The sequence below is a fragment of the Oncorhynchus kisutch genome, linkage group LG13 (genome assembly GCF_002021735.2).
Source record: "Oncorhynchus kisutch isolate 150728-3 linkage group LG13, Okis_V2, whole genome shotgun sequence".
In the NCBI taxonomy this organism is placed as follows: Eukaryota; Metazoa; Chordata; class Actinopteri; order Salmoniformes; family Salmonidae; genus Oncorhynchus; species Oncorhynchus kisutch.
In genome coordinates, this window is record NC_034186.2 from 77,108,560 (window position 1) to 77,135,859 (window position 27,300).

The 27,300-nt window shown below is 43.5% G+C and overlaps 2 protein-coding genes across 3 annotated transcripts in view; one reads left to right on the forward strand and one right to left on the reverse strand.

Moving 5' to 3' along the window:
* Nucleotides 1-411: 411 nt before the first annotated feature.
* Nucleotides 412-15,886, reverse strand: LOC109900409 (RUN domain-containing protein 3B-like). The gene is given in 12 exon segments (XM_020496099.2): nucleotides 412-1,936; nucleotides 1,939-1,974; nucleotides 2,061-2,164; nucleotides 2,397-2,540; nucleotides 4,630-4,787; nucleotides 5,125-5,302; nucleotides 5,431-5,511; nucleotides 5,603-5,692; nucleotides 5,828-5,913; nucleotides 6,321-6,454; nucleotides 6,583-6,698; nucleotides 15,485-15,886. Coding segments are annotated over 12 exon segments (1,305 nt in total). The 5' UTR covers nucleotides 15,580-15,886; the 3' UTR covers nucleotides 412-1,853.
* Nucleotides 15,887-21,942: 6,056 nt separating this feature from the next.
* LOC109900398 (ATP-dependent translocase ABCB1) overlaps nucleotides 21,943-27,300 on the forward strand; it is a 27,970-nt gene continuing 22,612 nt past the window's right edge. The window contains exons 1-5 of one of the 2 annotated variants that reach the window (XM_031787497.1): nucleotides 21,943-22,101; nucleotides 22,585-22,648; nucleotides 22,889-22,958; nucleotides 24,096-24,252; nucleotides 24,868-24,916. In XM_031787497.1, the coding sequence (XP_031643357.1) occupies nucleotides 22,587-22,648; nucleotides 22,889-22,958; nucleotides 24,096-24,252; nucleotides 24,868-24,916 (338 nt within the window). In that variant the 5' untranslated portion in view covers nucleotides 21,943-22,101; nucleotides 22,585-22,586. Of the gene's footprint in view, nucleotides 22,102-22,578; nucleotides 22,649-22,888; nucleotides 22,959-24,095; nucleotides 24,253-24,867; nucleotides 24,917-27,300 lie in introns of both variants that reach the window. The other variant, XM_031787496.1, reaches the window with a different exon arrangement.

The following is a 27,300-nucleotide window of genomic DNA, read 5'->3' on the forward strand; positions in this document are numbered from 1 at the left end:
ATCACAACTCCTTAAGGAGAGAGAGGGGTGGGGGAAGAGAAGAAGCCATTTTCTAAAAATAAAATATTAGTCTCTAGTTTTCTCAGCTGTTTGTATCAGTCTTGCTCAGTGAGCAGGGATTTAAGTATCTGTGTTGCTGGAGCTTCCTCCCACTCAGTAGCTGCTGGAGTAAGTTGTGATTTACTGTGCTTAATTTGAGTCCTGTGGTGACAGAACAGGTCATTAAACACCAGTTTAATGTTACGGTCAGGGACTTTATTTTGGACCGGGGCCTGCTGGGTTAACCATTTTATCCTGCTCTAACACTAGGGGCATGGTAGGGGTAAAACATGGAGATCTGTGTATACATGGGGAATGAACATACTGTACTAAACATACATTGGTACAGAATATAATTCAAACAAAACGAAATATGTTTTGTACAGTAGTTTATTCAAAATAGCAGGAGAAAATAAATAAATCAAAGTAATAAAATCAATATGCAATACAATTAACTGTGTTTGTGTGTGAGAGAGTGACAGACACAGAACACACCCTGAACACTTTCCCCACATGCCTCTGATCAAAATAAATCTCAACGCAGTCAGACAGAACATGCAACCCCAATACAGACTATCATGTTCAACCTAACCAAACGGTTCAACCTAACCCTGTTGGACAGGAAACATTTCCTGAGAACACAAACCCTTTATAAAGATAACATAATACTGTGGTTAAATCCAAAACGGATTGTGGATGAGATACATTCAATTAAAAAACAAATAAATAAATCATTCAGTGGTGCACACCCAGAAGTGTGTTTGTGGAGGTGCTGACTAATGGCAAATAAAACTATCAAAATAAAGTCACACTCCATATTTAAACCTCCAGTAATTTATTGGGTATTTACCAACGTTTCGGCTTCACTGTGCCTTCTTCCAATAAATTACTGGGAGTTTATATATGGAGTGTGCGACTTTATTTGGATAGTTTATAAGATACATTCAATAATATGATTATGGCTACAAGTCAGGTACCACAGAGGATTGACTGTAGAAACAGAAGACACAAAAGCAACACTGTTCTCCTCTAGATATTTCAAGGCCCTTCCAACATGGAAGCATGACTACACTAAAGACTTAAATAATGAGGATAGTCCAGTCCTCTGGCAGGAATACAATACCTAAATGTCTGTTCTTTGAGGTGTATTTCTTTGGCCGCTGAGTCTGACCCACCATGGCCATCTATAGTAGAGCTCACTTAAGTTGCCAGGGTAACCGGAAAACACCTGCAAGTTGAAGAGGCATGAACAGAACCACTAGTCTACAGGCTTTAACACTGTTGAGAAACAAACCCTAACACTCCTTACCCATCCCCAAATAAATCCTAAAGAAAGCAATTCCTCAAGTTGTCAATCTCTGGGATGCTGAGCATGTTTACATCATGAGGAGTCCTTTAAGTGACACAAAAGGTCTGCATCACAATAGTGTCAAGTGACGTTCTCCTTGGTCTGCAGTGATCTGAACACAAGGTTATAACAGTATACCTACCCGGAACTGGCTTTCAACTATGCAGTTGTTTTCCCATCAGTGCAGATATACAACAAACTAATAAATAAATGTGAGGTCGGTCCTGGTCAATACAGTCCTGGTTTTTCCAACGGCTCTGCGCTTACATTGAAGGACTGACTACTGAAGCGCTGCTTCCAGGGTTAGTCCGGGTTGTAAATTCCAAATGATTGACTGCGGCTCCCATGCTTTGAGCCATGAGTTCCTTCTTCAATTCAAAAAGGCTGCATTCAAATCTTTCAATTCTCTCTTTCTCCAAACCATGTGCTGGGTCTCTTGGTCTCTGGTTCTAGGAGATGGGTGAGGTCAGGACTGGTCACCTCTGGTGGGGCTGGCTAGACACTCACTGGACTTCAGGCTGGCCAGTGACTTATTGCTGGCTACAGAGACCCACACAGACCTATCAGAGAGGGGGTGTCCTCCTTCCCTGGGGAGCAGAAGAGGGGGTTAACACATGCAGAAAATAAATATTATTTATTGGTAGTGGGGGAGAGCACAGAAATGCACACACACCATGGTGGTGCCAGTGTGAGCTGGCTGGTCTAGTGTCCTGGTTGAGTGTGTGTGAGGGCTCCAGAGAGGTCTGGGACAGCTGCTCTAGACTCTGGAAATTCTTCCTGTAGAACACAGAGACATTAGAGTGGACTCTCTGGATGCATCTAAGTAGTGTGATGGCTACATTGGAATAACCATTTGGAATGTTAAAATTATTATTCTTTTCTCCACAGAACTTCACAGGTACAGTATATAAATATACTGTGTCACCACATTTGGGTGGACCGTATAAAACCATACTATGGCGTGTAAGTGAGGATGTTGTGGAATAGGAATTTATCCCTGTTTACATACTTCTCCCACTGCCCCACCCTATTCCTGTACAGCATGGTATCCAAGGCAACATTGGTATCCATGGCACCGGGTGAAGGCCACTGATTGGTCAGATGTGTGGTCAGTTCTTGTCTGGACCTCAAGTCATGGTTCTTCAGCACTGTCCTTGAGCAGGATGAAATATACACAAAGACAAACCTCTACTGTCAAGACCCTAGCTACTCAGTGTTCCTGGAAGATTCTGACCCAAAATATGCTACGTACCCCAGTCTCTATGTTGTGTCTGTAAATCCATACCTCTGACTGATTGTTGGTTGAGAGATAACTGCAGTTTCAACCCCAGCATTTGTAAAGCTAAGGAAATCATCACAACCCAAATTCAAATATTGATCAGAGGGTGGAAAGGAAGAGCTCAAATTAATCACACCATTAATTTAGAGACTCTCAGTGAAACTAGCCTCCACCCAACCATCTCCTCTGATGATGATTCACCCAGGCCAAGTCATCACACCATCTCCTCTGATGAGGATTCACCCAGGCCAAGTCATCACACCATCTCCTCTGATGAGGATTCACCCAGGCCAAGTCATCACACCATCTCCTCTGATGAGGATTCACCCAGGCCAAGTCATCACACCATCTCCTCTGATGATGATTCACCCAGGCCAAGTCATCACACCATCTCCTCTGATGATGATTCACCCAGGCCAAGTCATCACACCATCTCCTCTGATGATGATTCACCCAGGCCAAGTCATCACACCATCTCCTCTGATGATGATTCACCCAGGCCAAGTCATCACACCATCTCCTCTGATGATGATTCACCCAGGCCAAGTCATTACAGTAAACAAACTAATTATGAAAAAAAAAAAATGAAATAAAATGAACAAATCTGTTTGAAAAACTATACTCAAACTATTATCTTTGACTCCAAAATGAACTCAAATAAAATTGAATTATCAAGCTTCTGAATCTGGCAGGCCACATTAATATTTAAAGGTAGATTCAGCAAGATGACGGCGCCATGAGCAGCACTGCAGATATTGGGGGTGTTTGAGTGGTAAGGCCGAAAGCATCCGACTGCAGGCAAAAGTCGAGGAGGGAAGTCAGGGGAGATGCATCTGTGACAGCCCAAAGTCATGTTGTTTTCCAACAGCAAGGCTCAGATCAACATGGCAGTGTTGCAATTGTTTAGAAAATGTTCTTTATAATGTCTAAATAAACATCTATTCCCCATATCACACTCAAACTGAAATCATAGTATAATAGTGTACAATCAATTAGTGAGAAATGCTCAAATAGCACATTTATTTATATTATACCCACTGTATACATAAAGGGCAGCAAATTGGTTCCTGTTTCAGTCATGTCTTTGGTCACGTTCGCATGGGTCAAACAAAACCACCCTGATGATTGGTTGGCAATAGAGCTTCCCACAATACAGGCGATGGCTGCAGAATTAAGTTGGTGAAGAGCAGAAACTTGCAGTCAATGACTTTGATCACATTTTTGTAATGTTCAAGCAGTTGACATGTAGGCGCAAGTCAGACCATTTTTTCTCCCACAATGCAACACTTTGAAAGGCTTGACAAAAGTGATACGCTCTAACACGGCCATTGAGATTTGCACGATGCAACATGGTAGCTACAGGACCAAAACAGAGGAGAAGTTAAGCCTCACGCTCATAGTTGTGGAAATTGACGTACTACTACTGTGTATCTACGTCATCTTGATGAGGGGGACACACCAATCACATAGAGGTTAACCTATGACCTGACCCATCACCTTATGTATTACTGGCCCATAGTTGCATAGGCTACTCTGTCCCTAACACTAAAACAAAAAAATTGTTTATTTTATGAAGAAAAAAATAAGTTAAAAAGGACAAGTGGATCAGAAAACTGACTGAACTTCAAATAACAAGCTTAAAACTAATAATAACAACCTTGTCTCACACACACACACACACACACACACACTTTACTATACCTGTAAGTATAAGTCCTCAGAAAAGTGGGGACATTTTGCAGGTCCTCACTTGTGAAAATAACTATTTTAGTCTTAGGGTTAAGGTTAGAATTAGGGTTAGTGGTTAGGGTTAGGTGTTAAGGTTGTTGGTCCCAAGAAGTTCTCACAAGTATAGTAAGACATAGCTGTGTGCACTACTCCTGCAATTCCCTGCCCCGATCACTGTGGTTAAAATGTCACTCACAGCTGGTCATTCCACCCACTCACAGATACAAAAACTCACAGTTGGTCCTGGAGCTCCAGTACGATGTATTCTAGTTGTTCCTTCTCCAGTGTGTGTGAGAGGTGTGTGTCTGTTAGTCTCTGCTGAAGAGCTTTGTTCTGAGGAATCACTTGAGACAGCTGGGCCTCTCTCAGACGAACCATCTCTTCCAGATAACACTGGCACACACACGAGTTGTTGCATTATTATATTTTTTGCAGTAGCAAAACAGATAAAGGGAAGATTTTTGTTTTGGTAAAGGAGGAACTATTTTGTACTCTGTAGATTTGTACTCTGGTGAGGATGGAATGAATGATATCAAGCTGTGTGCGTTTCCATTTCCTCAAGAGAGCACATTTCTTCAAGAGAGCACTGACAGTTAGCCTGACATTTTGATTTCTAGCTTTCCAATTATTCCTTACAGTCTGTGTCTCATGCACAAATACAACTGCATTCTATAGTGCAATACAGTGTTCTGCAGCACACACACACTTACAATACACACTGAGACGTTACCTTTTGTTCCAGTGCCATGCGGTATTTCTGCTCGAGTCGTTTACACCTGCAGATCCAGCTGCTCTGCTCGGTTAAGATGGCCTCCGCAGTGCTGGCGGCCATCTTTTCAGGGGTAGTGTTCTCGCTGCCGCTGCTCCCCAGGGTCCTCAACTCCTCATCACTGCTGATGCTGTTCTCTCTACACATGGGGAAAGGGCACACTTCAGAGGGTACTACAGAGGGGGTAGGAGTTCAACGTATAGGGCACATACAGGGGGAAGTGTACATAATAGCAGGTAAAGGACTAAAAGATTGAATCCCACATACCTCTGAATCGACTTCAGATAAGGCGTATAGTCAATCACCGCTGGGCAGCTTCCATTCAGCCCCTCTCCTTTCAGACAGAAGCTAACCACCAGAGGAAAACACACTTTAATTGAGACCTTTACTGTATAATCTGAGCTCTGACTCAGCAACACTATAAATAATATAAGAGTACCTGAAGTCAATGGTGTTGAGACCGATGAGTGTATCTGCTAGCAGCCCCGCCTCCTCACCTAGCATGATGGCCCCATCCTCATACCATTTCCTACACAACATAGAAAACACACACTAGCTCCATCCTCAGAACACCTAAAACCAACACTCAACTCAGTCTGGTGTTTTGTATTGCCATTGTGTGTGTGTGTGTGTGTGTGTGTGTGTGTGTGCCAGAGAGAAAGACCTGGTGGTTTTGAAGTCCCTCAGGGCAGAGGAGATGTACTCAGACAGCCTCTTCTCCATCAGCACCAGCCTGATCCACGCCCGACCCTGTGGACACACAGTTCTTAAGTTTCCATTATACATCAGACCTGCATAGTAGCTCTTTAAAACAGACATCATTATAATACAAATACATGCTGCCCTTCCCACTTAGCCTCAGTCAGCTGATTGAGTTTGTGCACCTGCACGCAAGTGTGCATGCAAGTGTGCGTGTGTGCCGGAGCTGTGGCGTTCTCTTGGACAACACTACAGTATTCATTGTTTAAAGCTTCTGAACAAAGCAGTCTTTTGTTCTGTGTGTAATTTCATCCAGTAGAAAAGGCTGAGAGAGTTGTGTGTGTGTTTTAGATCTGTGGGAATATTGATGTTATCATTAAGGTCCATGGCTCAAGGCTTTCCAGGGTAACCAGCAACCTCTCTCTCGAGCAGACACACACACACACACACACACACACCTTAGCTCTGGAGGAGCGGACATTCTCCATGCTCTCAATGCTGTGGATGCAGCTGGGAGAGACTTTACTGCAGGCTGCTTTCACATAATCCCAGAAACTACGATGAGTCTCATAACCAAACCACGTAGTCTGACCTGGGAGGAGGAGATGGAAGAGAGAGAGCTACATTTATAGGTGGCATATTGACTCCTATACCCAGCAACCCTGCAGTGGTCCAGATGGCACGGGCTTTTAGCATGTGTGTGTGTGTGTGTTACTCTACCTTTGAGTCTGTGACTGAGGATCTGTTCCAGGATGGAGACGAAGTTGGTGAACTCCGGAGAGGAGTCGTCTATCGTGTCTAAACAGGAGCGGTCAAGCAACGTCTTCACTGAAAACCTGCACACACACAGTTAACGGAGTCTGCACTGGGTTCCAACCGGATCAGCGCTTTTCTGACATGCTGTTAAATGTGACTCTAGGAGAGGAGATCATCTCTGACTGAACAGATGATTTACAGGCTTTAGGAAACAATCTCTCTACTGCACACAATCAGTGGAGCGTTGACATATACAAATTAATTTTAAAAAATAATTCATCACTGTCATATAAGCATATAGGTAGATTGCACGGAGGTCAGACTGTGGGGCATGACAACAATGATAGGGCTCCTGACCAGAGAGACTCTAACTAGTGTCTAGGTTATTAAGCACAGAGGAGATTTAATGCAATGAAGCAAACACAGGAAATGACTGTGTTGATTCTGGAGTACAGGGATGCATCTCAGTCATCTCTGTGCTGTGGGGCTTGTACTGCAAACACACAGTAGCAGGTTAAGTGGCAGTGGGGTGACTGGGCAGACGAAGCTTTATCTAAACAGGACAGGCATTAAAGTTTCAGTTTTTTCCATTACATACACAGAGAGCGGGAGACATACCAAATTCCCCCACTAGAATCCCCATACTTTAATGAAGACAGATTTGCCCCTGCGCGATGTAGAAGCTATCACTTTCAGGGAAAGGGACATGTACTAGTCTGTGGTGACCTAAATGCCAGAACCGGACACCTCAGCACACAGGGAGACAAACACCTACCTGGAGGGGACAGCATTCCCGAGTGGCGTAGTGGTCTAAGACACTGCAAGAGGCGTCACTGCAATACCGGGTTCGAAGCCGTGATTGGGAGTCCCATAGGGTGGCACATAATTTGGTCCAGCATCATCCGAGTTTGGCTGAGATAGGCCATCATTGTAAATAAGAATTTCTCAACTGACTTGCCTAGTTAAATAAAGATAAAATTCCCTCCCCCATATGCCCCCCTAGGCACAACTACGACAACAGGTCACAACTCCTGCAGCTCTGTTGCACACTGAGTATGGCATGTACATAGTCAATGGTAGGCTTCAAGGGGACTCCCACGGTAGGTACACCTATAGCTCATCCCTAGACTACTTTATCACAGAACTCAACCCAGAGTCTCTCAGATATATACCGTTGAAGTCGAAAGTTTACATGCACCTTAAGAGTTTAAATGTATTTGGCTTTCACAATTCCTGACATTTAATCATAGTAAAAATTACCTGACTCAGGATCACCACTTTATTTTAAGACTGAAATGTCAGAATAATAGTTGAGAATGATTTATTTCAGCTTCTATTTCTTTCATCACATTCCCAGTGGGTCAGAAGTTTACACACTCAATTAGTATTTGGTAGCATTGCCTTTAAATTGTTTAAATTTGGGTCAAACGTGTCAGGTAGCCTTCCACAAGCTTCCCACAATAAGTTGGGTGAAATTCAGCCCATTCCTCCTGACAGAGCTGGTGTATCCGAGTCAGGTTTGTAGGCCTACTTGCTCACACACGCTTTTTCGGGTCTGCCCAGAGATTTTCTATAGGATGAGGTCAGGGCTTTGTGATGGCCACTCCAATACCTTGACTTTGTTGTCCTTAAGCCATTTTGCCACAACTTTGGAAGTATGCTTGGGGTCATTGTCCATTTGGAAGACCCATTTGTGACCAAGCTTTAACTTTAACTGATAGCTTGAGGATGTTGCTTCAATATATCCACAGAATTTTCCTGCCTCATAATGCCATCTATTTTGTGAAGTGCACCAGTCCCTCCTGCAGCAAAGCACCCCCACAACATGATGCTGCCACCCCCGTGCTTCACAGTTGGGATGGTGTTCTTCGGTTTGCAAGCCTCCCCTTTCCCCTCCAAACATAACGATGGTCATTATGGCCAAACAGTTCTATTTTTGTTTCATCAGACCAGAGGACATTTCTCCAAAAAGTACCATCTTTGTCCCCGTTTTTTAAATTAAATTTTTTTAATGGCAGTTTTGGAGCAGTGGCTTCTTCCTTGCTGAGCGGCCTATCAGGTTGTATCGATAGAGGACTCGTTTTACTGTGGATATAGATACTTTTGTACCCGTTTCCTCCAGCATCTTCACAAGGTCTTTTGCTGTTGTTCTGGGATTGATTTTCACTTTTTGCACCAAAGTACGTTCATCTCTAGGAGACAGAACACGTCTCCTTCCTGAGCGGTATGACGGCTGCGTGGTCCCATGGTGTTTATACTTGTGTACTATTGTTTGTACAGATGAATGTGGTACCTCCAGGCATTTGGAAACTGCTCCCAAGGATGAACCTGACTTGTGGAGGTCTACAATTTATTTTCTGAAGTCTTGGCTGATTTCTTTTGATGTCAAGCAAAGATGCACTGAGTTTGAAGGTAGGTCTTGAAATACATCCACAGGTACACCTCCAATAGGCTAATTGACATAATTTGAGTCTATCAGATGCTTCTAAAGCCATGATATCATTTTCTGGAAGTTTCCAAGCTGTTTAAAGGCACAGTCAACTAAGTGTATATAAACTTCTGACCAACTGGAATTGTGATGCAGTGAAATAATCCATCTGTAAAAAAAAATTGTTAGAAAAATTACCTGTGTCATGCAAACTAGATGTTCTAACAGACTTGCCAAAACTATAGTTTGTTATCAAGAAATTTGTGGAGTTGTTGAAAAACGAGTTAATGACTCCAACCTAAGTGTATGTAAACTTCTGACTTCAACTGTGTGTGCGCACACACACGTAGAAGTGCCTTCTTATGCCATCAAAAGGAACACAAAAAATTCCACATACCAATTAGGATCTAGGCTAAAAAAATACTTGTATCAGTTATAGAACCCATTGCTCTTTATGGTTGTGAGGTCTTGGGTTTGCTCACCAGCCAATAACTCACAAGATGGGATAAACACCAAACTGAGACTCTGCATGCAGAATTCGGCAAATATTTCCTCAGTGTACAACGTAAAACACCAAATAATGCATGCACAGCCGAACTAGGCCGATACCCGCTAATGATCAAAATCCAGAAAAGAGACGTAAAATTCAACAACCACCTAAAATGAAGCGATTCCCAAACCTTCCATAACAAAGCTATCACCTACAGAGCAATGAACCTGGAGAAGAGTCCCCTAAGCAAGCTGGTCCTGGGGCTCTGTCCACAAACACACCTCACAGAGCCCCAGGACAGCAACAATTAGACCAAACCAAATCACGAGAAAACAAAGAGATAATTATTTCCAATGTGTCAAGTAATTAACAAAAAACCAGAGCAAACCAGAATGCTATTTGGTGCTAAACAGAGAGTACACAGTGGAAGAATACCTGACCACTGTGACCGACCCAAAATTAAGCAAAGTTTTGACTATGTACAGACTCAGTGAGCATTGCCTTGCTATTGAGAAAGGCCACCGAAGGCAGACATGGCTCTCAAGATAAGACATGCTATGCACACACTGCCCACAAAATGTGGAAACTAAGCAGCTCTTCCTAACCTCCTGCCAAAATGTTTGACCATAGAAACACATAATTCCCTCAGATTACACAGATCTACAAAGAATTCAAAAAACAAACCCAATTTTGATAAACTCCCATACCTACTTAGTGAAATACCAGTGTGACATCACAGCAGCAAGATGTGTGACCCGTTTCCAAAAGAAAAAGGGCAACCAGTGAAGAACAAACACCATTGTAAATACAACCCATATGTATTTTCCCTATTGTACTTCAACTATTTGCACATCGTTACAACACTATATATAGACAATGTCATATATAATGTCATAAGAAGGCATTGCCATGCCTTCTTCACAACTGTATTCGTGTCTGTGGACCATGATAATTCCTTAGTGATGAGGACACAGGTACTTCACAGCCTTGTCTGCATATTTAGATCAATGAAACCAATAAACTGTATCTATTCATATTCTGCAGCAGTGTTTGATAGGATCTGAATTCATGCCACAGGATTTATATTTTCATTATTCAGATCATTGGTTAAGGCAGAGTCGGTCCTGATGACCCAAAGCGATTATTAAGACTAGAGCAGTTGCTCACTATAAACGAACGTATATTGAACCCAAGTGCTCTGCATACATCAACTAAGAGTTTGAGACCACTGCTTTTAATCAGGGCAAGGTGACCGGAAACATGACCGAATAGAAACAGTGTAGCTATTCCCTCCGCAAGGCTATCAAACAAGCTAAGCGTCAGTATAGAGACAAAGTAGAATCTCAATTCAACGGCTCAGACACAAGAGGTATGTGGCAGGGTCTACAGTCAATCACGGACTACAAGAAGAAAACCAGCCCAGTCACGGACCAGGATGTCTTGCTCCCAGGCAGACTAAATAACTTTTTTGCCCGCTTTGAGGACAATACAGTGCCACTGACACGGCCCGCAACCAAAACCTGCGGACTCTCCTTCACTGCAGCCGACGTGAGTAAAACATTTAAACGTGTTAACCCTCGCAAGGCTGCAGGCCCAGACGGCATCCCCAGCCGCGCCCTCAGAGCATGCGCAGACCAGCTGGTTGGTGTGTTTACGGACATATTCAATCAATCCCTATCCCAGTCTGTTGTTCCCACATGCTTCAAGAGGGCCACCATTGTTCCTGTTCCCAAGAAAGCTAAGGTAACTGAGCTAAACGACTACCGCCCCGTAGCACTCACTTCCGTCATCATGAAGTGCTTTGAGAGACTAGTCAAGGACCATATCACCTCCACCCTACCTGACACCCTAGACACACTCCAATTTGCTTACCGCCCAAATAGGTCCACAGACGATGCAATCTCAACCACACTGCCCTCACCCATCTGGACAAGAGGAATACCTATGTGAGAATGCTGTTCATCGACTACAGCTCGGCATTTAACACCATAGTACCCTCCAAGCTCGTCATCAAGCTCGAGACCCTGGGTCTCGACCCCGCCCTGTGCAACTGGGTACTGGACTTCCTGATGGGCCGCCCCCAGGGTAGGCAACAACATCTCCACCCCGCTGATCCTCAACACTGGGGCCCCACAAGGGTGCGTTCTGAGCCCTCTCCTGTACTCCCTGTTCACCCACGACTGCGTGGCCTCCAACTCCTGCACGCCTCCAACTCAATCATCAAGTTTGCGGACGACACAACAGTGGTAGGCTTGATTACCAACAACGACGAGACGGCCTACAGGGAGGAGGTGAGGGCCCTCGGAGTGTGGTGTCAGGAAAATAACCTCGCACTCAACGTCAACAAAACTAAGGAGATGATTGTGGACTTCAGGAAACAGCAGAGGGAGCACCCCCCTATCCACAGCGATGGGACAGTAGTGGAGAAGAGGGTAGTAAGTTTTAAGTTCCTCGGCGTACACATCACAGACAAACTGAATTGGTCCACCCACACAGACAGCATCGTGAAGAAGGAGGAGGCTGAAGAAATTTGGCTTGTCACCAAAAGCACTCACAAACTTCTACAGATGCACAATCGAGAGCATCCTGGCAGGCTGTATCACCGCCTGGTACGGCAACTGCTTCGCCCACAACCGTAAGGCTCTCCAGAGGGTAGTGAGGTCTGCACAACGCATCACCGGGGGCAAACTACCTGCCCTCCAGGACACCTACACCACCCGATGTCACAGGAAGGCCATAAAGATCATCAAGGACAACAACCACCCGAGCCACTGCCTGTTCACCCCGCTATCATCCAGAAGGAGAGGTCAGTACAGGTGCATCAAAGCTGGGACCGAGAGACTGAAAAACAGCTTCTATCTCAAGGCCATCAGACTGTTAAACAGCCACCACTAACATTGAGTGGCTGCTGCCAACACACTGACTCAACTCCAGCCACTTTAATAATGGGAATTGATGGGAAATGTAAAATATATCACTAGCCACTTTAAACAATGCTACCTAATATAATGTTGACATACGTATACATATGAGATGAATAATGTAGGGTATATACTGTACTCTATATCATCTACTGCATCTTTATGTAATACATGTATCACTAGCCACTAACTATGCCACTGTTTACATACTCATCTCATATGTATATACTGTACTCGATACCATCTACTGTATCTTGCCTATGCCGCTCTGTACCAGCACTCATTCATATATCTTTATGTACATATTCTTTATCCCCTTACACTTGTGTCTATAAGGTAGTAATTTTGGAATTGTTAGATAGATTATTGTTGGTTATTACTGCATTGTCGGAACTAGAAGCACAAGCATTTCGTTATACTCGCATTAACATCTGCTAACCATGTGTATGTGACAAATAAAATTTGATTTGAGAGCTTGGGACTATAAGGTTCTATCTGCAAAATTATGATTCTGAGATAATTGGCTTTAAATTTCCAACCCCTCATTGGTTTGAAAGGTGTCAGCAATTTTTATCTTGTATTCTGTTGCACTTAAAATTAATTGAGGTATTTAGACTACTGTATAGGTAGAGAACATTGAACAGAACAAGGCTATGTCAATAACTCAATCTGGACAAAATGTGGTAGGCTTGATTACCAACAACGACGAGACGGCCTACAGGGAGGAGGTGAGGGCCCTCGGAGTGTGGTGTCAGGAAAATAACCTCACACTCAACGTCAACAAAACTAAGGAGATGATTGTGGACTTCAGGAAACAGCAGAGGGAACACCCCCCCATCCACATCGATGGAACAGTAGTGGAGAGGGTAGCAAGTTTTAAGTTCCTCGGCATACACATCACAGACAAACTGAATTGGTCCACTCACACAGACAGCATCGTGAGGAAGGCGCAGCAGCGCCTCTTCAACCTCAGGAGGCTGAAGAAATTCGGCTTGTCACCAAAAGCACTCACAAACTTCTACAGATGCACAATCGAGAGCATCCTGGCGGGCTGTATCACCGCCTGATATGGCAACTGCACCGCCCTCAACCGTAAGGCTCTCCAGAGGGTAGTGAGGTCTGCACAACACATCACCGGGGGCAAACTACCTGCCCTCCAGGACACCTACACCACCCGATGCTACAGGAAGGCCATAAAGATCATCAAGGACATCAACCACCCGAGCCACTGCCTGTTCACCCCGCTGTCATCCAGAAGGCGAGGTCAGTACAGGTGCATCAAAGCTGGGACCGAGAGACTGAAAAACAGCTTCTATCTCAAGGCCATCAGACTGTTAAACAGCCACCACTAACATTGAGTGGCTACTGCCAACACACTGTCAATGCCACTGACTCTACTCCAGCCACTTTAATCATGGGAATTGATGGGAAATGATGTAAATATATCACTAGCCACTTTAAACAATGCTACCTTATATAATGTTACTTACCCTACATTATTCATCTCATATGCATACGTAGATACTGTACTCTATATCATCGACTGCATCCTTATGTAATACATGTATCACTAGCCACTTTAACTATGCCACTTGGTTTACATACTCATCTCATATGTATATACTGTACTCGATATCATCTACTGTATCTTGCCTATGCTGCTCTGTACCATCACTCATTCATATATCCTTATGTACATATTCTTTATCCCCTTACATTGGTTATAAGACAGTAGTTTTTTTTTAAATTGTTAGTTAGATTACTTGTTCGTTATTACTGCATTGTCGGAACTAGAAGCACAAGCATTTCGCTACACTCGCATTAACATCTGCTAACCATGTGTATGTGACAAATAAATTTGATTTGATTTGATATAGTCCCAAGCTATCGATTTAGCTCACTGAGAAAGCCTAGGCATTAGCTTAGTGAGCGAACATGAGTCTTCGGGAATCAGGCAAGGTTACTCACCACGTGAGCATAGTTCACCAAACCAACTAAATAATATCACAAGAACTGCACATTAAATGTTTTAGAAAAGTGACATTCCTAGAGAAAACTGACAATGAGGTTGTGAAAAGCCACTCCAGAAAGGGAAAACAAAGCCTGAAATCTTCGGTTGTGGTTTCCTCACCTGTCACCAACCATGGCTTGGAGATGAGATACACCACCTCGCCATGAAAATAAACCGCAGCCCTGGGGACATGCGAATACAATGCCCACTCCCTGCTTTCTGATAGCAGTGATCTGTAATGGTGATGCACCAGTAGTCATGTGTGGGAGCAGCAAAAAGGGGCTAACGTGGCTACTGATTGAGTGAGAGTATGTAGCATATATCTCATCTACCAAATCTCTCTTCACTAGAACCACAGGGGGCATACGGCTGGGTCTGATGGAGCTATACTTGATAGGGCGTTCAACAGCATGATGTTATCCACAGAGAACGACATCACTATAGCTAACACGCACACTTTCGTATAATACACACTTACATGTGTGAAATAGGACAAATATAAGCACCCACCAAACTATTATTATTTGTACTGTTCGAAGAGCATGATACTTCAGATTAATAATTTAAGAGAATCACACATTGCACAGTACCGTGCCAATCCATAGCTGTGTGTTTAATTGTCTTCGTTAATGTGAAATCTATAGACTATACCGGTATTGAGTTGGGCACCTAATTAATGAATGAAGGTAACTGTGATTCCATTAATGATTAAGGCTCATAGGTGGTGGTGGTGGCGCGTGCGTGTGTGACCATTGGAGAACCCTAATGAACTAGTGCGGCGTTATAGGCTACAGTTCATGTCGATATAACACCATCAATACTGTAATGTAAACGCGATGCAACTGAAGCAAGACAAAGGATGGTCGGCTATGTGCGCTATATAGAAATATAGCCTATACCACCAATTACCCTACGGTCTTCAACAGCATCCACACACAATCATCAGTCGCGTGAGAATGCGGTCACTTATCTCACCAATTAGTAAATTAACACAATCAAGCCGAGCATTCTTTTACCTGCAGACAGTCAGTAGATTCCTCCTCTCCACAGCTCCGCTTCTGGCAGCGTCCTGTTTGCGAGCTACATGCAGCCCCAGGCTACGTGACGCCATCCTCGCCACAGTTAGTCGTATTTCCCCAGTGGTGCGCAGTATTTGCTGTCCCTGTTTCTTTTAAATCAGCAGGTTGGGTTCAACAGTGCACGGCACCGCCCGCGGGCTCTATCCGCGTCACTCCTCGCTCGCTCGTTTGTTGAAAGTCAACGTATAGGGCAAGAAGGAGGTGGATGGATGAACAGAAATCACCCAGTAATTTGGGAGAGAAACAGTCACGGGGTTGTGCTAAAACGCCCAAACCAAGTACCGGGAAGTCTGAGCGGTTTAAATTCCTGTTTAGAGCGAATTAGGCTACCGATTGTAACCTCGATGGTCTTGGGAGACGAAGAGACTTTCTATGTGTGCATCCCAATAGTACAAAAAATAACTATATTCTCTCCTACATCAGCACCCATCTAAAAGGTTTAATGAAAATGTTTAACACCAAACATACCCCGGTCCCAGATTGGTTTGTGCTCATGTCAACTCCAATGCTGTTATTGTTAAACCAACACTTGGCATGCCAATTCAATAAGGAGTTATTGCATTTAGAGTTCACAAGAGAGTAGAAATAGACTGGCACCCAGGCTAGCTGAAACAAGTTCGTTTAGGTTTTGGCTACTTCCTGTACAGGCCCAGTTGCCTATTATTTCATAGAGAATGAAAGAGGACTCTAGTAGCCAAAAGGTTATATCAACATGGGCAGCGCCATTGAGGGCCATTTTAATGTTGTCAACTTGGTGGGAGTTTCAACTTCAAGACTGTGGACAGTGGCTGGCTGAAGCTGGAGCAACGTCAATGGCAGCTGGGAGAATCACTTGAAGAATAATCCGAGAGATAGATTCAGGACTCATCTTTGTATCAGTGCCATTATAGTGTCTGTGGCAGCATGGGCAACGCCATTGAGGATATCTCCATATTGAAGTAGTACATTTTATTTTTCATGACTGGCTGATCCTTCCTGGTGACCAGGTTGGGCATGACTCCAACAGGATCACCAGGAGGTATCAGCCGCTGTCCAGTCTTGTGGTTCTCAAATGTCAGATCGTCGGTGGTTCCGATGGCCGCTATCCATGGTGCTGAATCTGGATCTCTGCTACTAGCGCTATTTGCTGGTTTGTTTACCTTTATCATTATTTGTGAGACAAAAGCCACCGCAGGTCTAAAGCCCAACCTTTACTGAACAAAAATATAAATGCAAAATGCAACAATTTTAAAGATTTTACTGAGTTACAGTTCATATAAGGAAATCAGTCAATTGAAATAAATTCATGAGGCCCTAATCTATGGATTTGATATAACTGGGCAGGGGCACAGTCATGGGTGGGCCTGGGAGGGCATAGGCCCACCCACGTGGGAGCCAAGGCCACCCACTGGGGAGCCAGGCCCAGCCAATCAGAATAGGTTTTCCCCCACAAAAGGGCTTTATTACAGACAGAAATACTCGGTTTCATCAGCTGTCCAGGTGGCTGGTCTCAGACTAGGTGAAGAAGCTGGATGTGGAGGTCTTGGGTTGGCGTGGTTGCACGTGGTCTGTGGTTGTGAGGCCAGTTGGACGTACTGTAAAATTCTCTAAAACGACATTGGAGGTGGCTTATGGTAGAGAAATTAACGTTCAATTCTCTGGTAACAGCTCTGGTGGACATTGCTGCAGTCAGCATGCCAATAGCACGCTCCCTCAAAATGTGAGACATCTGTGACATGTGTGACATCTGTGGCCACAATCTGTGGTTGTGTGACAAAACTGCATGTTTTAGAGTGGCCTTATAATGTCCCCAGCACAAGGTGCACCTGTGTAATGATCATGCTGTTTAATCAGTTTCTTGTTATGCCACACCTGTCAGGTGTTTGGATTATCTTGACAAAGGAAAAATGCTCACTAACATGGATGTGGACTAATGTGTGCATAAAATCTGAGATCATTTTTTTGTGTATGTACAATTTCTCAGATCTTTTATTTCATCTCATGAAACATGGGACCAACATTTTACATGTTACGTTTATATTTTTGTTCAGTATACATAATCTATACGGTTATTGTTTTGTGTAATGTATTGATGATGATCAGAATGAGAATAACCTATATTCGCCAAATATAGGCTATTTCTATTTATATGTACAGTAATTTGACTAGCTGAAATGGTGCTGCAACAATAAACAGAAAGCAAAGCAAGGTTTTTTATGTTAATTTAATCAGGCCACAGGCCACATTGAACGTGTTCGAACTGTGTTCTCTGTTATGATATGATATGATACGGTGGCAGGTATCCTAGTGGTTAGAGTGGTGGGCCAGTAACTAAAAGGTTGCTGGTTCAACTACCTGAGCTGACAAGGTGAAATCTGTTGCTCTGCCCTTGAGGAAGGCACTTAACCCTAATTTGCCTGAAGGGTGCTGTACTACTATGGCTAACCCAGTAAAACCACACCTATCTGATGTATGTGAAAATAAAACAAAAATAAATATGTTAGAAATGTCAGTTTTCAGGTAGATGGGGACCCCCAGTGGCCATGGAGTGAGCTGCAGCTGTTCCAATACCTGAATCCTTCCTCCCCTTTCCTGAGGTGCCCTGGGCACGGAATAGTCAGTATGGTGTTTTTAGCAGAGGAGAGCCACAGGGGCATTTGGTGAGTTTAAGGCACATGTGTTAAACTCATTCTGTGGAGGCTGAGTGTCTGTGGGTTTACACTCCTTTGTACTTGATTGATGAATTAAAGTCACTAATTAGCAAAGAACTCCCCTCACCTGGTTGTCTAGGTGTTAATTGAAAGGAAAAGGCAGCAGACGCTAGGCCCTCCATGGAATGAGTTTGACACCCCAGGTTTAAGGGGATTCATGGATATTGAAAAAAGTGTTTTTGGGCTACTGATGAAATGCAATAGACTACTTATCTACCCCAAGACAACAACTCTACTGAGACAGACCGATCAAAACTCCACTGAGACAGACCAACCAAAACTCTATTGAGACACAGACCAATCAAAACTTTACTGAGACAGACCAATCAAAACTTTACTGAGACAGACCAATCAAAACTCTACTGAAACAGACCAATCAAAACTCTATTGAGACAGACCAATCAAAACTTTACTGAGACAGACCAATCAAAACTTTACTGAGACAGACCAATCAAAACTCTACTGAAACAGACCAATCAAAACTCTATTGAGACAGACCAATCAAAACTTTACTGAGACAGACCAATCAAAACTCTACTGAAACAGACCAATCAAAACTCTACTGAAACAGACCAATCAAAACTCTACTGAAACAGACCAATCAAAACTCTACTGAAACAGACCAATCAAAACTCTACTGAAACAGACCAATCAAAACTCTACTGAAACAGACCAATCAAAACTCTACTGAGACAGACCAATCAAAACTCTACTGAGACAGACCAATCAAAACTCTACTGAAACAGACCAATCAAAACTCTACTGAGAGACCAATCAAAACTGTTTTGATGTGTTTTGTGTTGTCACTTTTTTCTCTGAGGAAACAAGATGCCTCATCTCAGGGGTTAAACTATTTTCTAACTAAACGAGAGATGCCCCTACTGCAGGGCTAGCCAACTAGATTCAGCCGCAGACCGATTTTTGTTGGAGTGGATGGTCAGGGGGCTGAAACACAATTATAATCATTTGTACACTGCAAATTGTCCACAACTACGCCCAAAATTAGATTGTATTGGAAAATAACAATAATTTCATACCATTGTATTTGGAAATAACAATAATTTCATACCTTGATTACATTGAAACACAATCACATATGTCTATTTTTATTCATGGGAATATGAGGTGAACAGATGACCTAAATCAAACTAATTTTGAGCTGAATTCCTGGTGATTTTAGTCATTTTTTGACCAAAAACTAAAATCCCCCCAAAAGAATATACAGTATATAATATGTAAAAAAAAATCTACAAACTTTCGAAAATACTTTCTGGCTAGTTTTGACATTTTATCTCACACTGTGGGTTGCTCTTGCAAAAAAGATTTTCAACCTCAAGGGTATTTTCTGATTGAATAAAGGTTAAACAGTCTTTACTAATCAGAATCTCTGACCCCGTTCTTCTTCCCCTGTTCCTCAGAACTGGTTGGAACTGGTTTGAGCCTGAGAAGAACCCTGAAGACTAGAATACAGACTTGCCCTCCATACCTCAGCTTCTATCTCTGACCTCCTGTCTGTGTAGTCACTAGTTCTGTGGTTGACATCAGAACAAGAGAGAAAGAGCAGATCTCTCTTCCTGATTCTCAGAAAGTAAGTAAAGGGGCAAATCTGAACCTATTGAAGTACCACAATAACAGCTGAAAGAGCTTCAGTTAATGATTCATAGATATAGAAGATTATTCAAATCCAATCACATGTTTTTTGTCACATGGGCCGAATGCAACAGGTGTAGATTTGATCTGTGAAATGCTTTGAGCCCTTTCTCAACCATTCAGAGATAAAAAGGAAGAAAATTGTATATTGTCTTTGGGATGAATTGGTGTCTGACGTTTTGATAGGGAGGAGGGACCTTATCTGACTAACTAGTAACGGATTCTTAACCTACTTTTGTGAGACACAACCTCGATCTGTCTGTAGATTGACTGAACAAACCTAGATACTTCATATATTCATCCTATAGTAAGACATTAACATCAAGGAAGTTAACCTATCCTAACGTGCTTTTTGTCTTAAAACCTTAGAACTCATATTACTCCAGTTGTTTTTAGGTCAATCCTTCATTAACCGGTGACATCACTTTATGAAATCCACTTCTACTGAGTCAAAGTGTGACGAAAACCCAAGAAGTGATGTCACAGTATGACTCCCCCTTTTGTATTAGAATATTGTCAATGAGTGACACTGTCTGTCTGTCTGTCTGTCTGTCTGTCTGTCTGTCTGTCTGTCTGTCTGCCTGTGCGTGCGTAGAGAAGCTCCTGACTAACTGTACCTTTAGCCCACACACTAGTGTGTGTTTATTGAATGTTGTATAACAGTCATGTGTTATCTGAATTGGTCTTTGACATGCACATAGTCAGGGACAATAACACACACCTTTTCCTTTTAGCCCTTTCAGCCAGTCCAACACGAGGGGAGGTGTCTACTGTCACTTCACATTATCTACCAGTCCCAACACGAGGGGAGGTGTTTACTGTCACTTCACATTATCTACCAGTCCAACACGAGGGGAGGTGTCTACTGTCACTTCACATTATCTACCAGTCCAACACGAGGGGAGGTGTCTACTGTCACTTCACATTATCTACCAGTCCAACACGAGGGGAGGTGTCTACTGTCACTTCACATTATCTACCAGTCCAACACGAGGGGAGGTGTCTACTGTCACTTCACTTCACATTATCTACCAGTCCAACACGAGGGGAGGTGTCTACTGTCACTTCACATTATCTACCAGTCCAACACGAGGGGAGGTGTCTACTGTCACTTCACTTCACATTATCTACCAGCCCAACATGAGGGGAGGTGTCTACTGTCACTTCACTTCACATTATCTACCAGTCCAACACGAGGGGAAGTGTCTACTGTCACTTCACTTCACATTATCTACCAGTCCAACCAGAAATTATATTCAGACAGTCTTGGAGGACAATGGAGATTTAAATGTTTTCTGGTTTAGCTTGGCATTGAGATATACATGTTTTTTACTCCATTGTCCTTCAGTGGTTGAATATTTTGTCCGATGTCCAGTCATTCCAGCTTGATCAATGGCCAAGACTGGCCAGAGAGATTCTGAGGGGAAGTTAATGGTTTTATCAATAAGAGTAACTCACTGGCCACCATACTGTCTGTCTGTGGGTATGTGAACTCTGTACCAATCCCTGATGATGACAATGATTAACAAATGTAGAGAGGTAAATGGCCGTGTGGGAGTCTTTATCCCTTTTCAATGCTACACAAGTGCACCGCTCGGGAGTTTAACTATAAGCTAGTCCTAGATCATTTATAGTCATTATTCACTCTGTGTTCTAGGCACGTCAATAGATGAAACAGTCAATAAGATGTTCATTTTGCTGAACTGGTAGGCTCTCCTTTCTTTATAAGAGATTGGACATTGGCTATATGGATGCCCACTGTTGGTTCACGATGTTGTGAGAGAAAAATAACATCACTTTTGTCGAGTAGCGGTGGTTGTCTCTCAAATAGCGGCAACATGAGATGGCCATGTTCGGTATCTGTAATGTAATAACAAAGACGCACACTCAGCCATAACCCTATAGGTCATTGTCGCCGCCCTTAAAGCAGCTCCTGACGTCGAAGTCAAGGACAGACAGACGTTTGATGGAGATCAGAAGGTGTGATTTGAGCAGGGGCGGCACGCGGCAGTAAATGATGTCACCCGCGTGTAACTATGATATAAGAGAAGCGCTGTTGCCTCCCTTGTTTCTCTATTGTGAGAGCGAAACAGAGGTAGATAAAGAGAGGACAGCACCGGAGCTGGGGGGTAAGCACCGGTAGTGGACCAACTATTGTCAAAAATATAAACGAGGGAAAAGAGAGGTCCTGTGCGGGGTGGCGGGAAAGAAGCGGTGAGTTTATCTAACAACCATTATGTATTTGTAATGTGCTCGACCGGATCTTCCGTTACACGTTGTAATGTCAACTGCTTTTTCTAATAGCCTACAAGACAAGTCTAAACTATAGCCTATACTACACAACTATTTAAAAAGTAGGCTTAATAAATAGGAAGTAGACTTCTGGGGCATATTGAGGGTGTTAATTCACTACCAAGTCCAGCCCATAGAAATAGAATCTCATTCTAGTTCTGTGGTCAAGAACCGGAGTCAGTATCATGCAACCAGTTCGTTATCGTTTAAACAATGAATTCGCACGCACGCCCATGATGAGTTCAGCCTGTTGGTTAGCCCCTTAAATGCTTTATGGCAGGTGTCAAAGTTTGTTTTTCCCCAGACTCTTGAGGACGCTTAAATATCTTACCGTTACACGTCTTTGCGATCTCACCTGTACGGTTGTACCTGTCTGTATTGTTTCCTACATGCCATAAGACCCAGACATGGGCAAGAAGGACGAGATAGCTGTGGCCAAAGTCAAGATTGAGCAAAACGGAGACATTGGGTAAATATTTAGGTGCTATGCTGAGAATGTTGTCTTTGGGTGTTTGTATTTTGTCAACAATTGTTTCTATAGTCAGTATAATATCGATTTGTGTTACTATTCCTTCATTGGAATTACGGTCTAGTTCCTGAGTTAACCAACTCAATAACTTAATAACTTTATCTGCCGTTTTTAAAGTTGAAAGATTATTATATAAAATTGATTTATAAAATGACGTTGTAGATATTCTGTCTCTTCTAGAGAGGATAAAGATGAAGAGAAAAAGGGGGAGAAAGAGCCAAAGATGCCGATGATTGGCGCCATAGCTCTGGTGAGTACCCGAGATAAACAGTCACATACTTCTCCAGCTTTACACACTGTAGACTATTTATTATCAGGGCCCTGAGGTATTATTGGTGTGTGTGTGTGTGTGTGTGTATGGGTGGGTGGTTGTGCGAAGGTGTGTGCATGTGACTGTGTGCGTGCAACGTGCTTGCATGCCTGTAAAGTTGGAACCCAGATCAGACATGAATGTGGAAATAGGGGGGGTTGGGGAGTGGTCTGTTTCCTCTGTTTCCCTGCTGGGCCAGTAGCATAGCTGAAGATTGAATTTCCTCTGGACCCCTGCTGGGCCTGTAGAATAGCTGAAGTTTGAATTTCCTCTGGACCCCTGCTGGGCCAGTAGAATAGCTGAAGTTTGAATTTCCTCTGTTTCCCTGCTGGGCCAGTAGAATAGCTGAAGGTTGAATTTCCTCTGTTTCCCTGCTGGGCCAGTAGAATAGCTGAAGTTTGAATTTCCTCTCTTTCCCTGCTGGGCCAGTAGAATAGCTGAAGGTTGAATTTCCTCTGTTTCCCTGCTGGGCCAGTAGAATAGCTGAAGTTTTAATTTCCTCTATTTCCCTGCTGGGCCAGTAGAATAGCTGAAGTTTTAATTTCCTCTGTTTCCCTGCTGGGCCAGTAGAATAGCTGAAGGTTGAATTTCCTCTGTTTGCCTGCTGGGCCAGTAGAATAGCAGAAGGTTGAATTTCCTCTGTTTCCCTGCTGGGCCAGTATAATAGCTGAAGGTTGAATTTCCTCAGTTCCCCTGCTGGGCCTGTAGAATAGCAGAAGGTTGAATTTCCTCTGTTCCCCTGCTGGGCCAGTAGAATAGCAGAAGGTTGAATTTCCTCTGTTCCCCTGCTGGGCCAGTAGAATAGAGCCTCTACCACTGGAGAAACATACTGGAGTTCTACATACAAAATGACTCAGAGTATTCATTACCTTCATATGTTCTCTTTCTCTCTCTGGTCATCTGTCCATCTCTGTCCCTTTTCCTCTCCACTTATCCTTCCCCCCTTTAATTCATTCTCCCCTTCCCTCTCCCCTGCCCCTTCTCACTCCCTTTCTCTCTCTCCTTCCCAATCTCTCACTTTCCTCATATCCCCACCCTGCCCCTCACTCTCGCTCCTCTTCCCCCATGCCTCTATAGTTCAGGTTTGCTGATGGTTGGGACAGGTTGATGATTGTGCTGGGGACCATCATGGCTATGGTTAATGGAACGGTCCTCCCTCTCATGTGTATCGTCTTTGGGGACATGACTGACAGCTTCATAGGAGACTCCATACAGACACAGAATAACTTCACCAGTGAGTCAGTCCCTATACACACACACCCACACACACACACAAGCATGCACTCAAAAATACACACACACAAACACACACACACACACACACACACACACACACACACACACACACACACACACACACACACACACACACACACACACACACACACACACACACACACATACATACACACACACACACTCTTAAAGGACAATGCCACTTTTCAACCTCATTTTCATCTCCAACGCAATACCAGTGTGAAAATGACGCATTTCTACATTTTTTTAGGAAAAAATATAACGTTAAATAGTTATACCTGATGACATCATAAAAAGCTAAAACATTTTTAAATAAACAGTGATTTTCAAACCATTTGAGATTTGAGGTGATGCGGGGAGCAAGAAAATACCCTCTGGCTAGAAACTCATTGAAGGTTTTGAAAATCACTGTTTTTTGACACAGATAAAAAAAAAATTGGACCTTTCTTCTCATCTTTTTAACCACAGATTATAGAAACAGGCTGTTTTCACATATAGACACTGGTTTGGTGTTGGAGATAATGAACATGAGGTTGAAAAGTTGTGGAATTGCCCTTTAACTGTCTAACTGTCACATCTTTTCCTGCTCTAGACATCACGTTCCCTGTTTCCAACACCACTCTGGGAGAGGAGATGACGGGGTGAGGCTAAGACTCAATGATATTTCAGTTTACCAAGAAGGGAGTAGTTTCTGGTCTTTGACCGGATTTATTTCAGAGGCTCCGTATCCGTGAGTCCGCAAATTCTCACAGTATCTCACGGGAACTTGGACTTCATCTATTTTCATAACCTAGACAGGGTGAACTGCATAGTTAAAGGGCAATTCCACCACTTTTCAACCTCCTATTCATTATTTCCAGCACCATACCAGTGTCTACATGCAGAAACTATTCACACACCTTGACTTCTTCCACATTTTGTTATGTTACAGGCTTATTCTAAAATTGATTAAATTGTTTGTTTTCTCTCATCAGTCTACACACAATACCCCATGAGGACAAAGAAAAAACAGGTTTTTAGAAATGTTTGCTAATTTATATATTTTTTTTACTGAAATATCACATTCACATAAGTATTCAGACCATTTACTCAGTACTTTGTTGAAGCACCTTTGAAAATGATTACAGCTTCAAGTCTTCTTGGGTATGATGTTACAAGCTTGAGGAGTTTCTCCAATTCTTCTCTGCAGATCCTCTAAAGCTCTGTCAGATTGGATGGGGAGCATTGCTGCACAGCTATTTTCAGGTCTCTCCAGAGACGTTTGATCAGGTTCAAGTCCGGGCTGTGGCTTGGCCACTCAAAGACATTAAGAGACTTGTCCCGAAGCCACTCCTGCGTTGCGTTGCCTTGGCTGTGTGCTTAGGGTCGTTGTCATGTTGGAAGGAGAATCTTTGCCCCCAGTCTGAGGTCCTGAGCGCTCTGGAGCAGTTTTTCATCAAGGATCTCTTTAATTTTCTCCGTCACTTTGCCTCAATCCTGACTAGTCTCCCAGTCCCTGCCGCTGAAAAACATCCTCACAGGATGATGCTGCCACCACCATGCTTCACCGTAGGGATGGTGCCAGGTTTCCTCCAGATGTGACGCTTTGCATTCAGGCCAAAGAGTTCAATCTTGGTTACATCAAATGTAATTTGTCACATACGCTGAATATGTACATGTAGTTAGAGTTATTAAAGTGACTATGCATAGATAATAACAGAGAGTAGCAGCAGCGTAGAGTGAGGGGAGGGGGGTAATGCAAATAGTCTGGGTAGCCATCTGATTAGCTGTTCAGGAGTCTTATGGCTTGGTGGTAGCAGCTGTTTAGAAGCCTCTTGGAGCTAGACTTGGTGCTCCAGTACCGCTTGCCGTGCAGTAGCAGAGAGAACAGTCTATGACTAGGGTGGCTGGAGTCTTTGACAATTTTTAGGGCCTTCCTCTGACACCGCCTGGTGTAGACTGGGACTTACAAAAGCTAAGGCTAGCTTTTTCAAACAGAAATTTGCACCCTGTAGCACTAATTCCAAAAAGTTTTGGGACACTGTAAAGTCCATGGAGAATAAGAGCACCTCCTCCCAGCTGCCCACTGCACTGAAGCTAGGAAACACTGTCACCACTGATAAATCTACGATAATCGATCATTTCAATAAGCATTTTTCTACGGTTGGCCATACTTTCCACCTGGCTACCCCTACCCTGGCCAACAGCTCTGCACCCCCTGCAGCAACTTGCCCAAGCCCCCCCCCCCCCCCTTGCTTCTCCTTCACCCAAATCCAGACAGCTGATGTTCTGAAAGAGCTGCAAAATCTGGATCCCTACAAATTAGCTGAGCTAGACAATCTGGACCCTCTCTTTCTAAAATTATCCACATCACTCAACTAGCCTACCTGGTTAAATAAAGGTGTTCTCAACTGGCCGACCTGGTTAAATAAAGGTGTTCTCAACTGGCCGACCTGGTTAAATAAAGGTGTTCTCAACTAGCCGACCTGGTTAAATAAAGGTGTTCTCAACTAGCCGACCTGGTTAAATAAAGGTGTTCTCAACTGGCCTACCTGGTTAAATAAAGGTGAAATAAAACATTTAAAAACAGGTCCTGGATGGCAGGAAGTTTGGCCACGGTGATGTTACTGGGTCGTACGCACTACCCTCTACAGGGCCTTGCGGTTGGAGACCGAGCAGTTGCCATGCCAGGCAGTGATGCAGACCAGAGAATCTTGTTTCTCATGGTCTGAGAGTCTTTAGGTGCCTTTTGGCAAACTGCAAGTGGGCTGTCATGTGCCTTTTACTGAGGAGTGGCTTCCATCTGGCCACTCTACCATAAAGGCCTGATTGGTGGAGTGCTGCAGAGATGGTAGTCCTTCTGGAAGGTTCTCCCATCTCCACAGAGGAATTCTAGAGCTCTGTCAGAGTGACCACCTCCCTGACCAAGGCCCTTCTCCCCCGATTGCTCAGTTTGGCCTGGTGACCCGCTCTAGGAAGAGTCTTGGTGGTCCCAAACTTATTTCATTTAAGAATGATCAAGGCCACCATCTTCTTGAGGACCTTC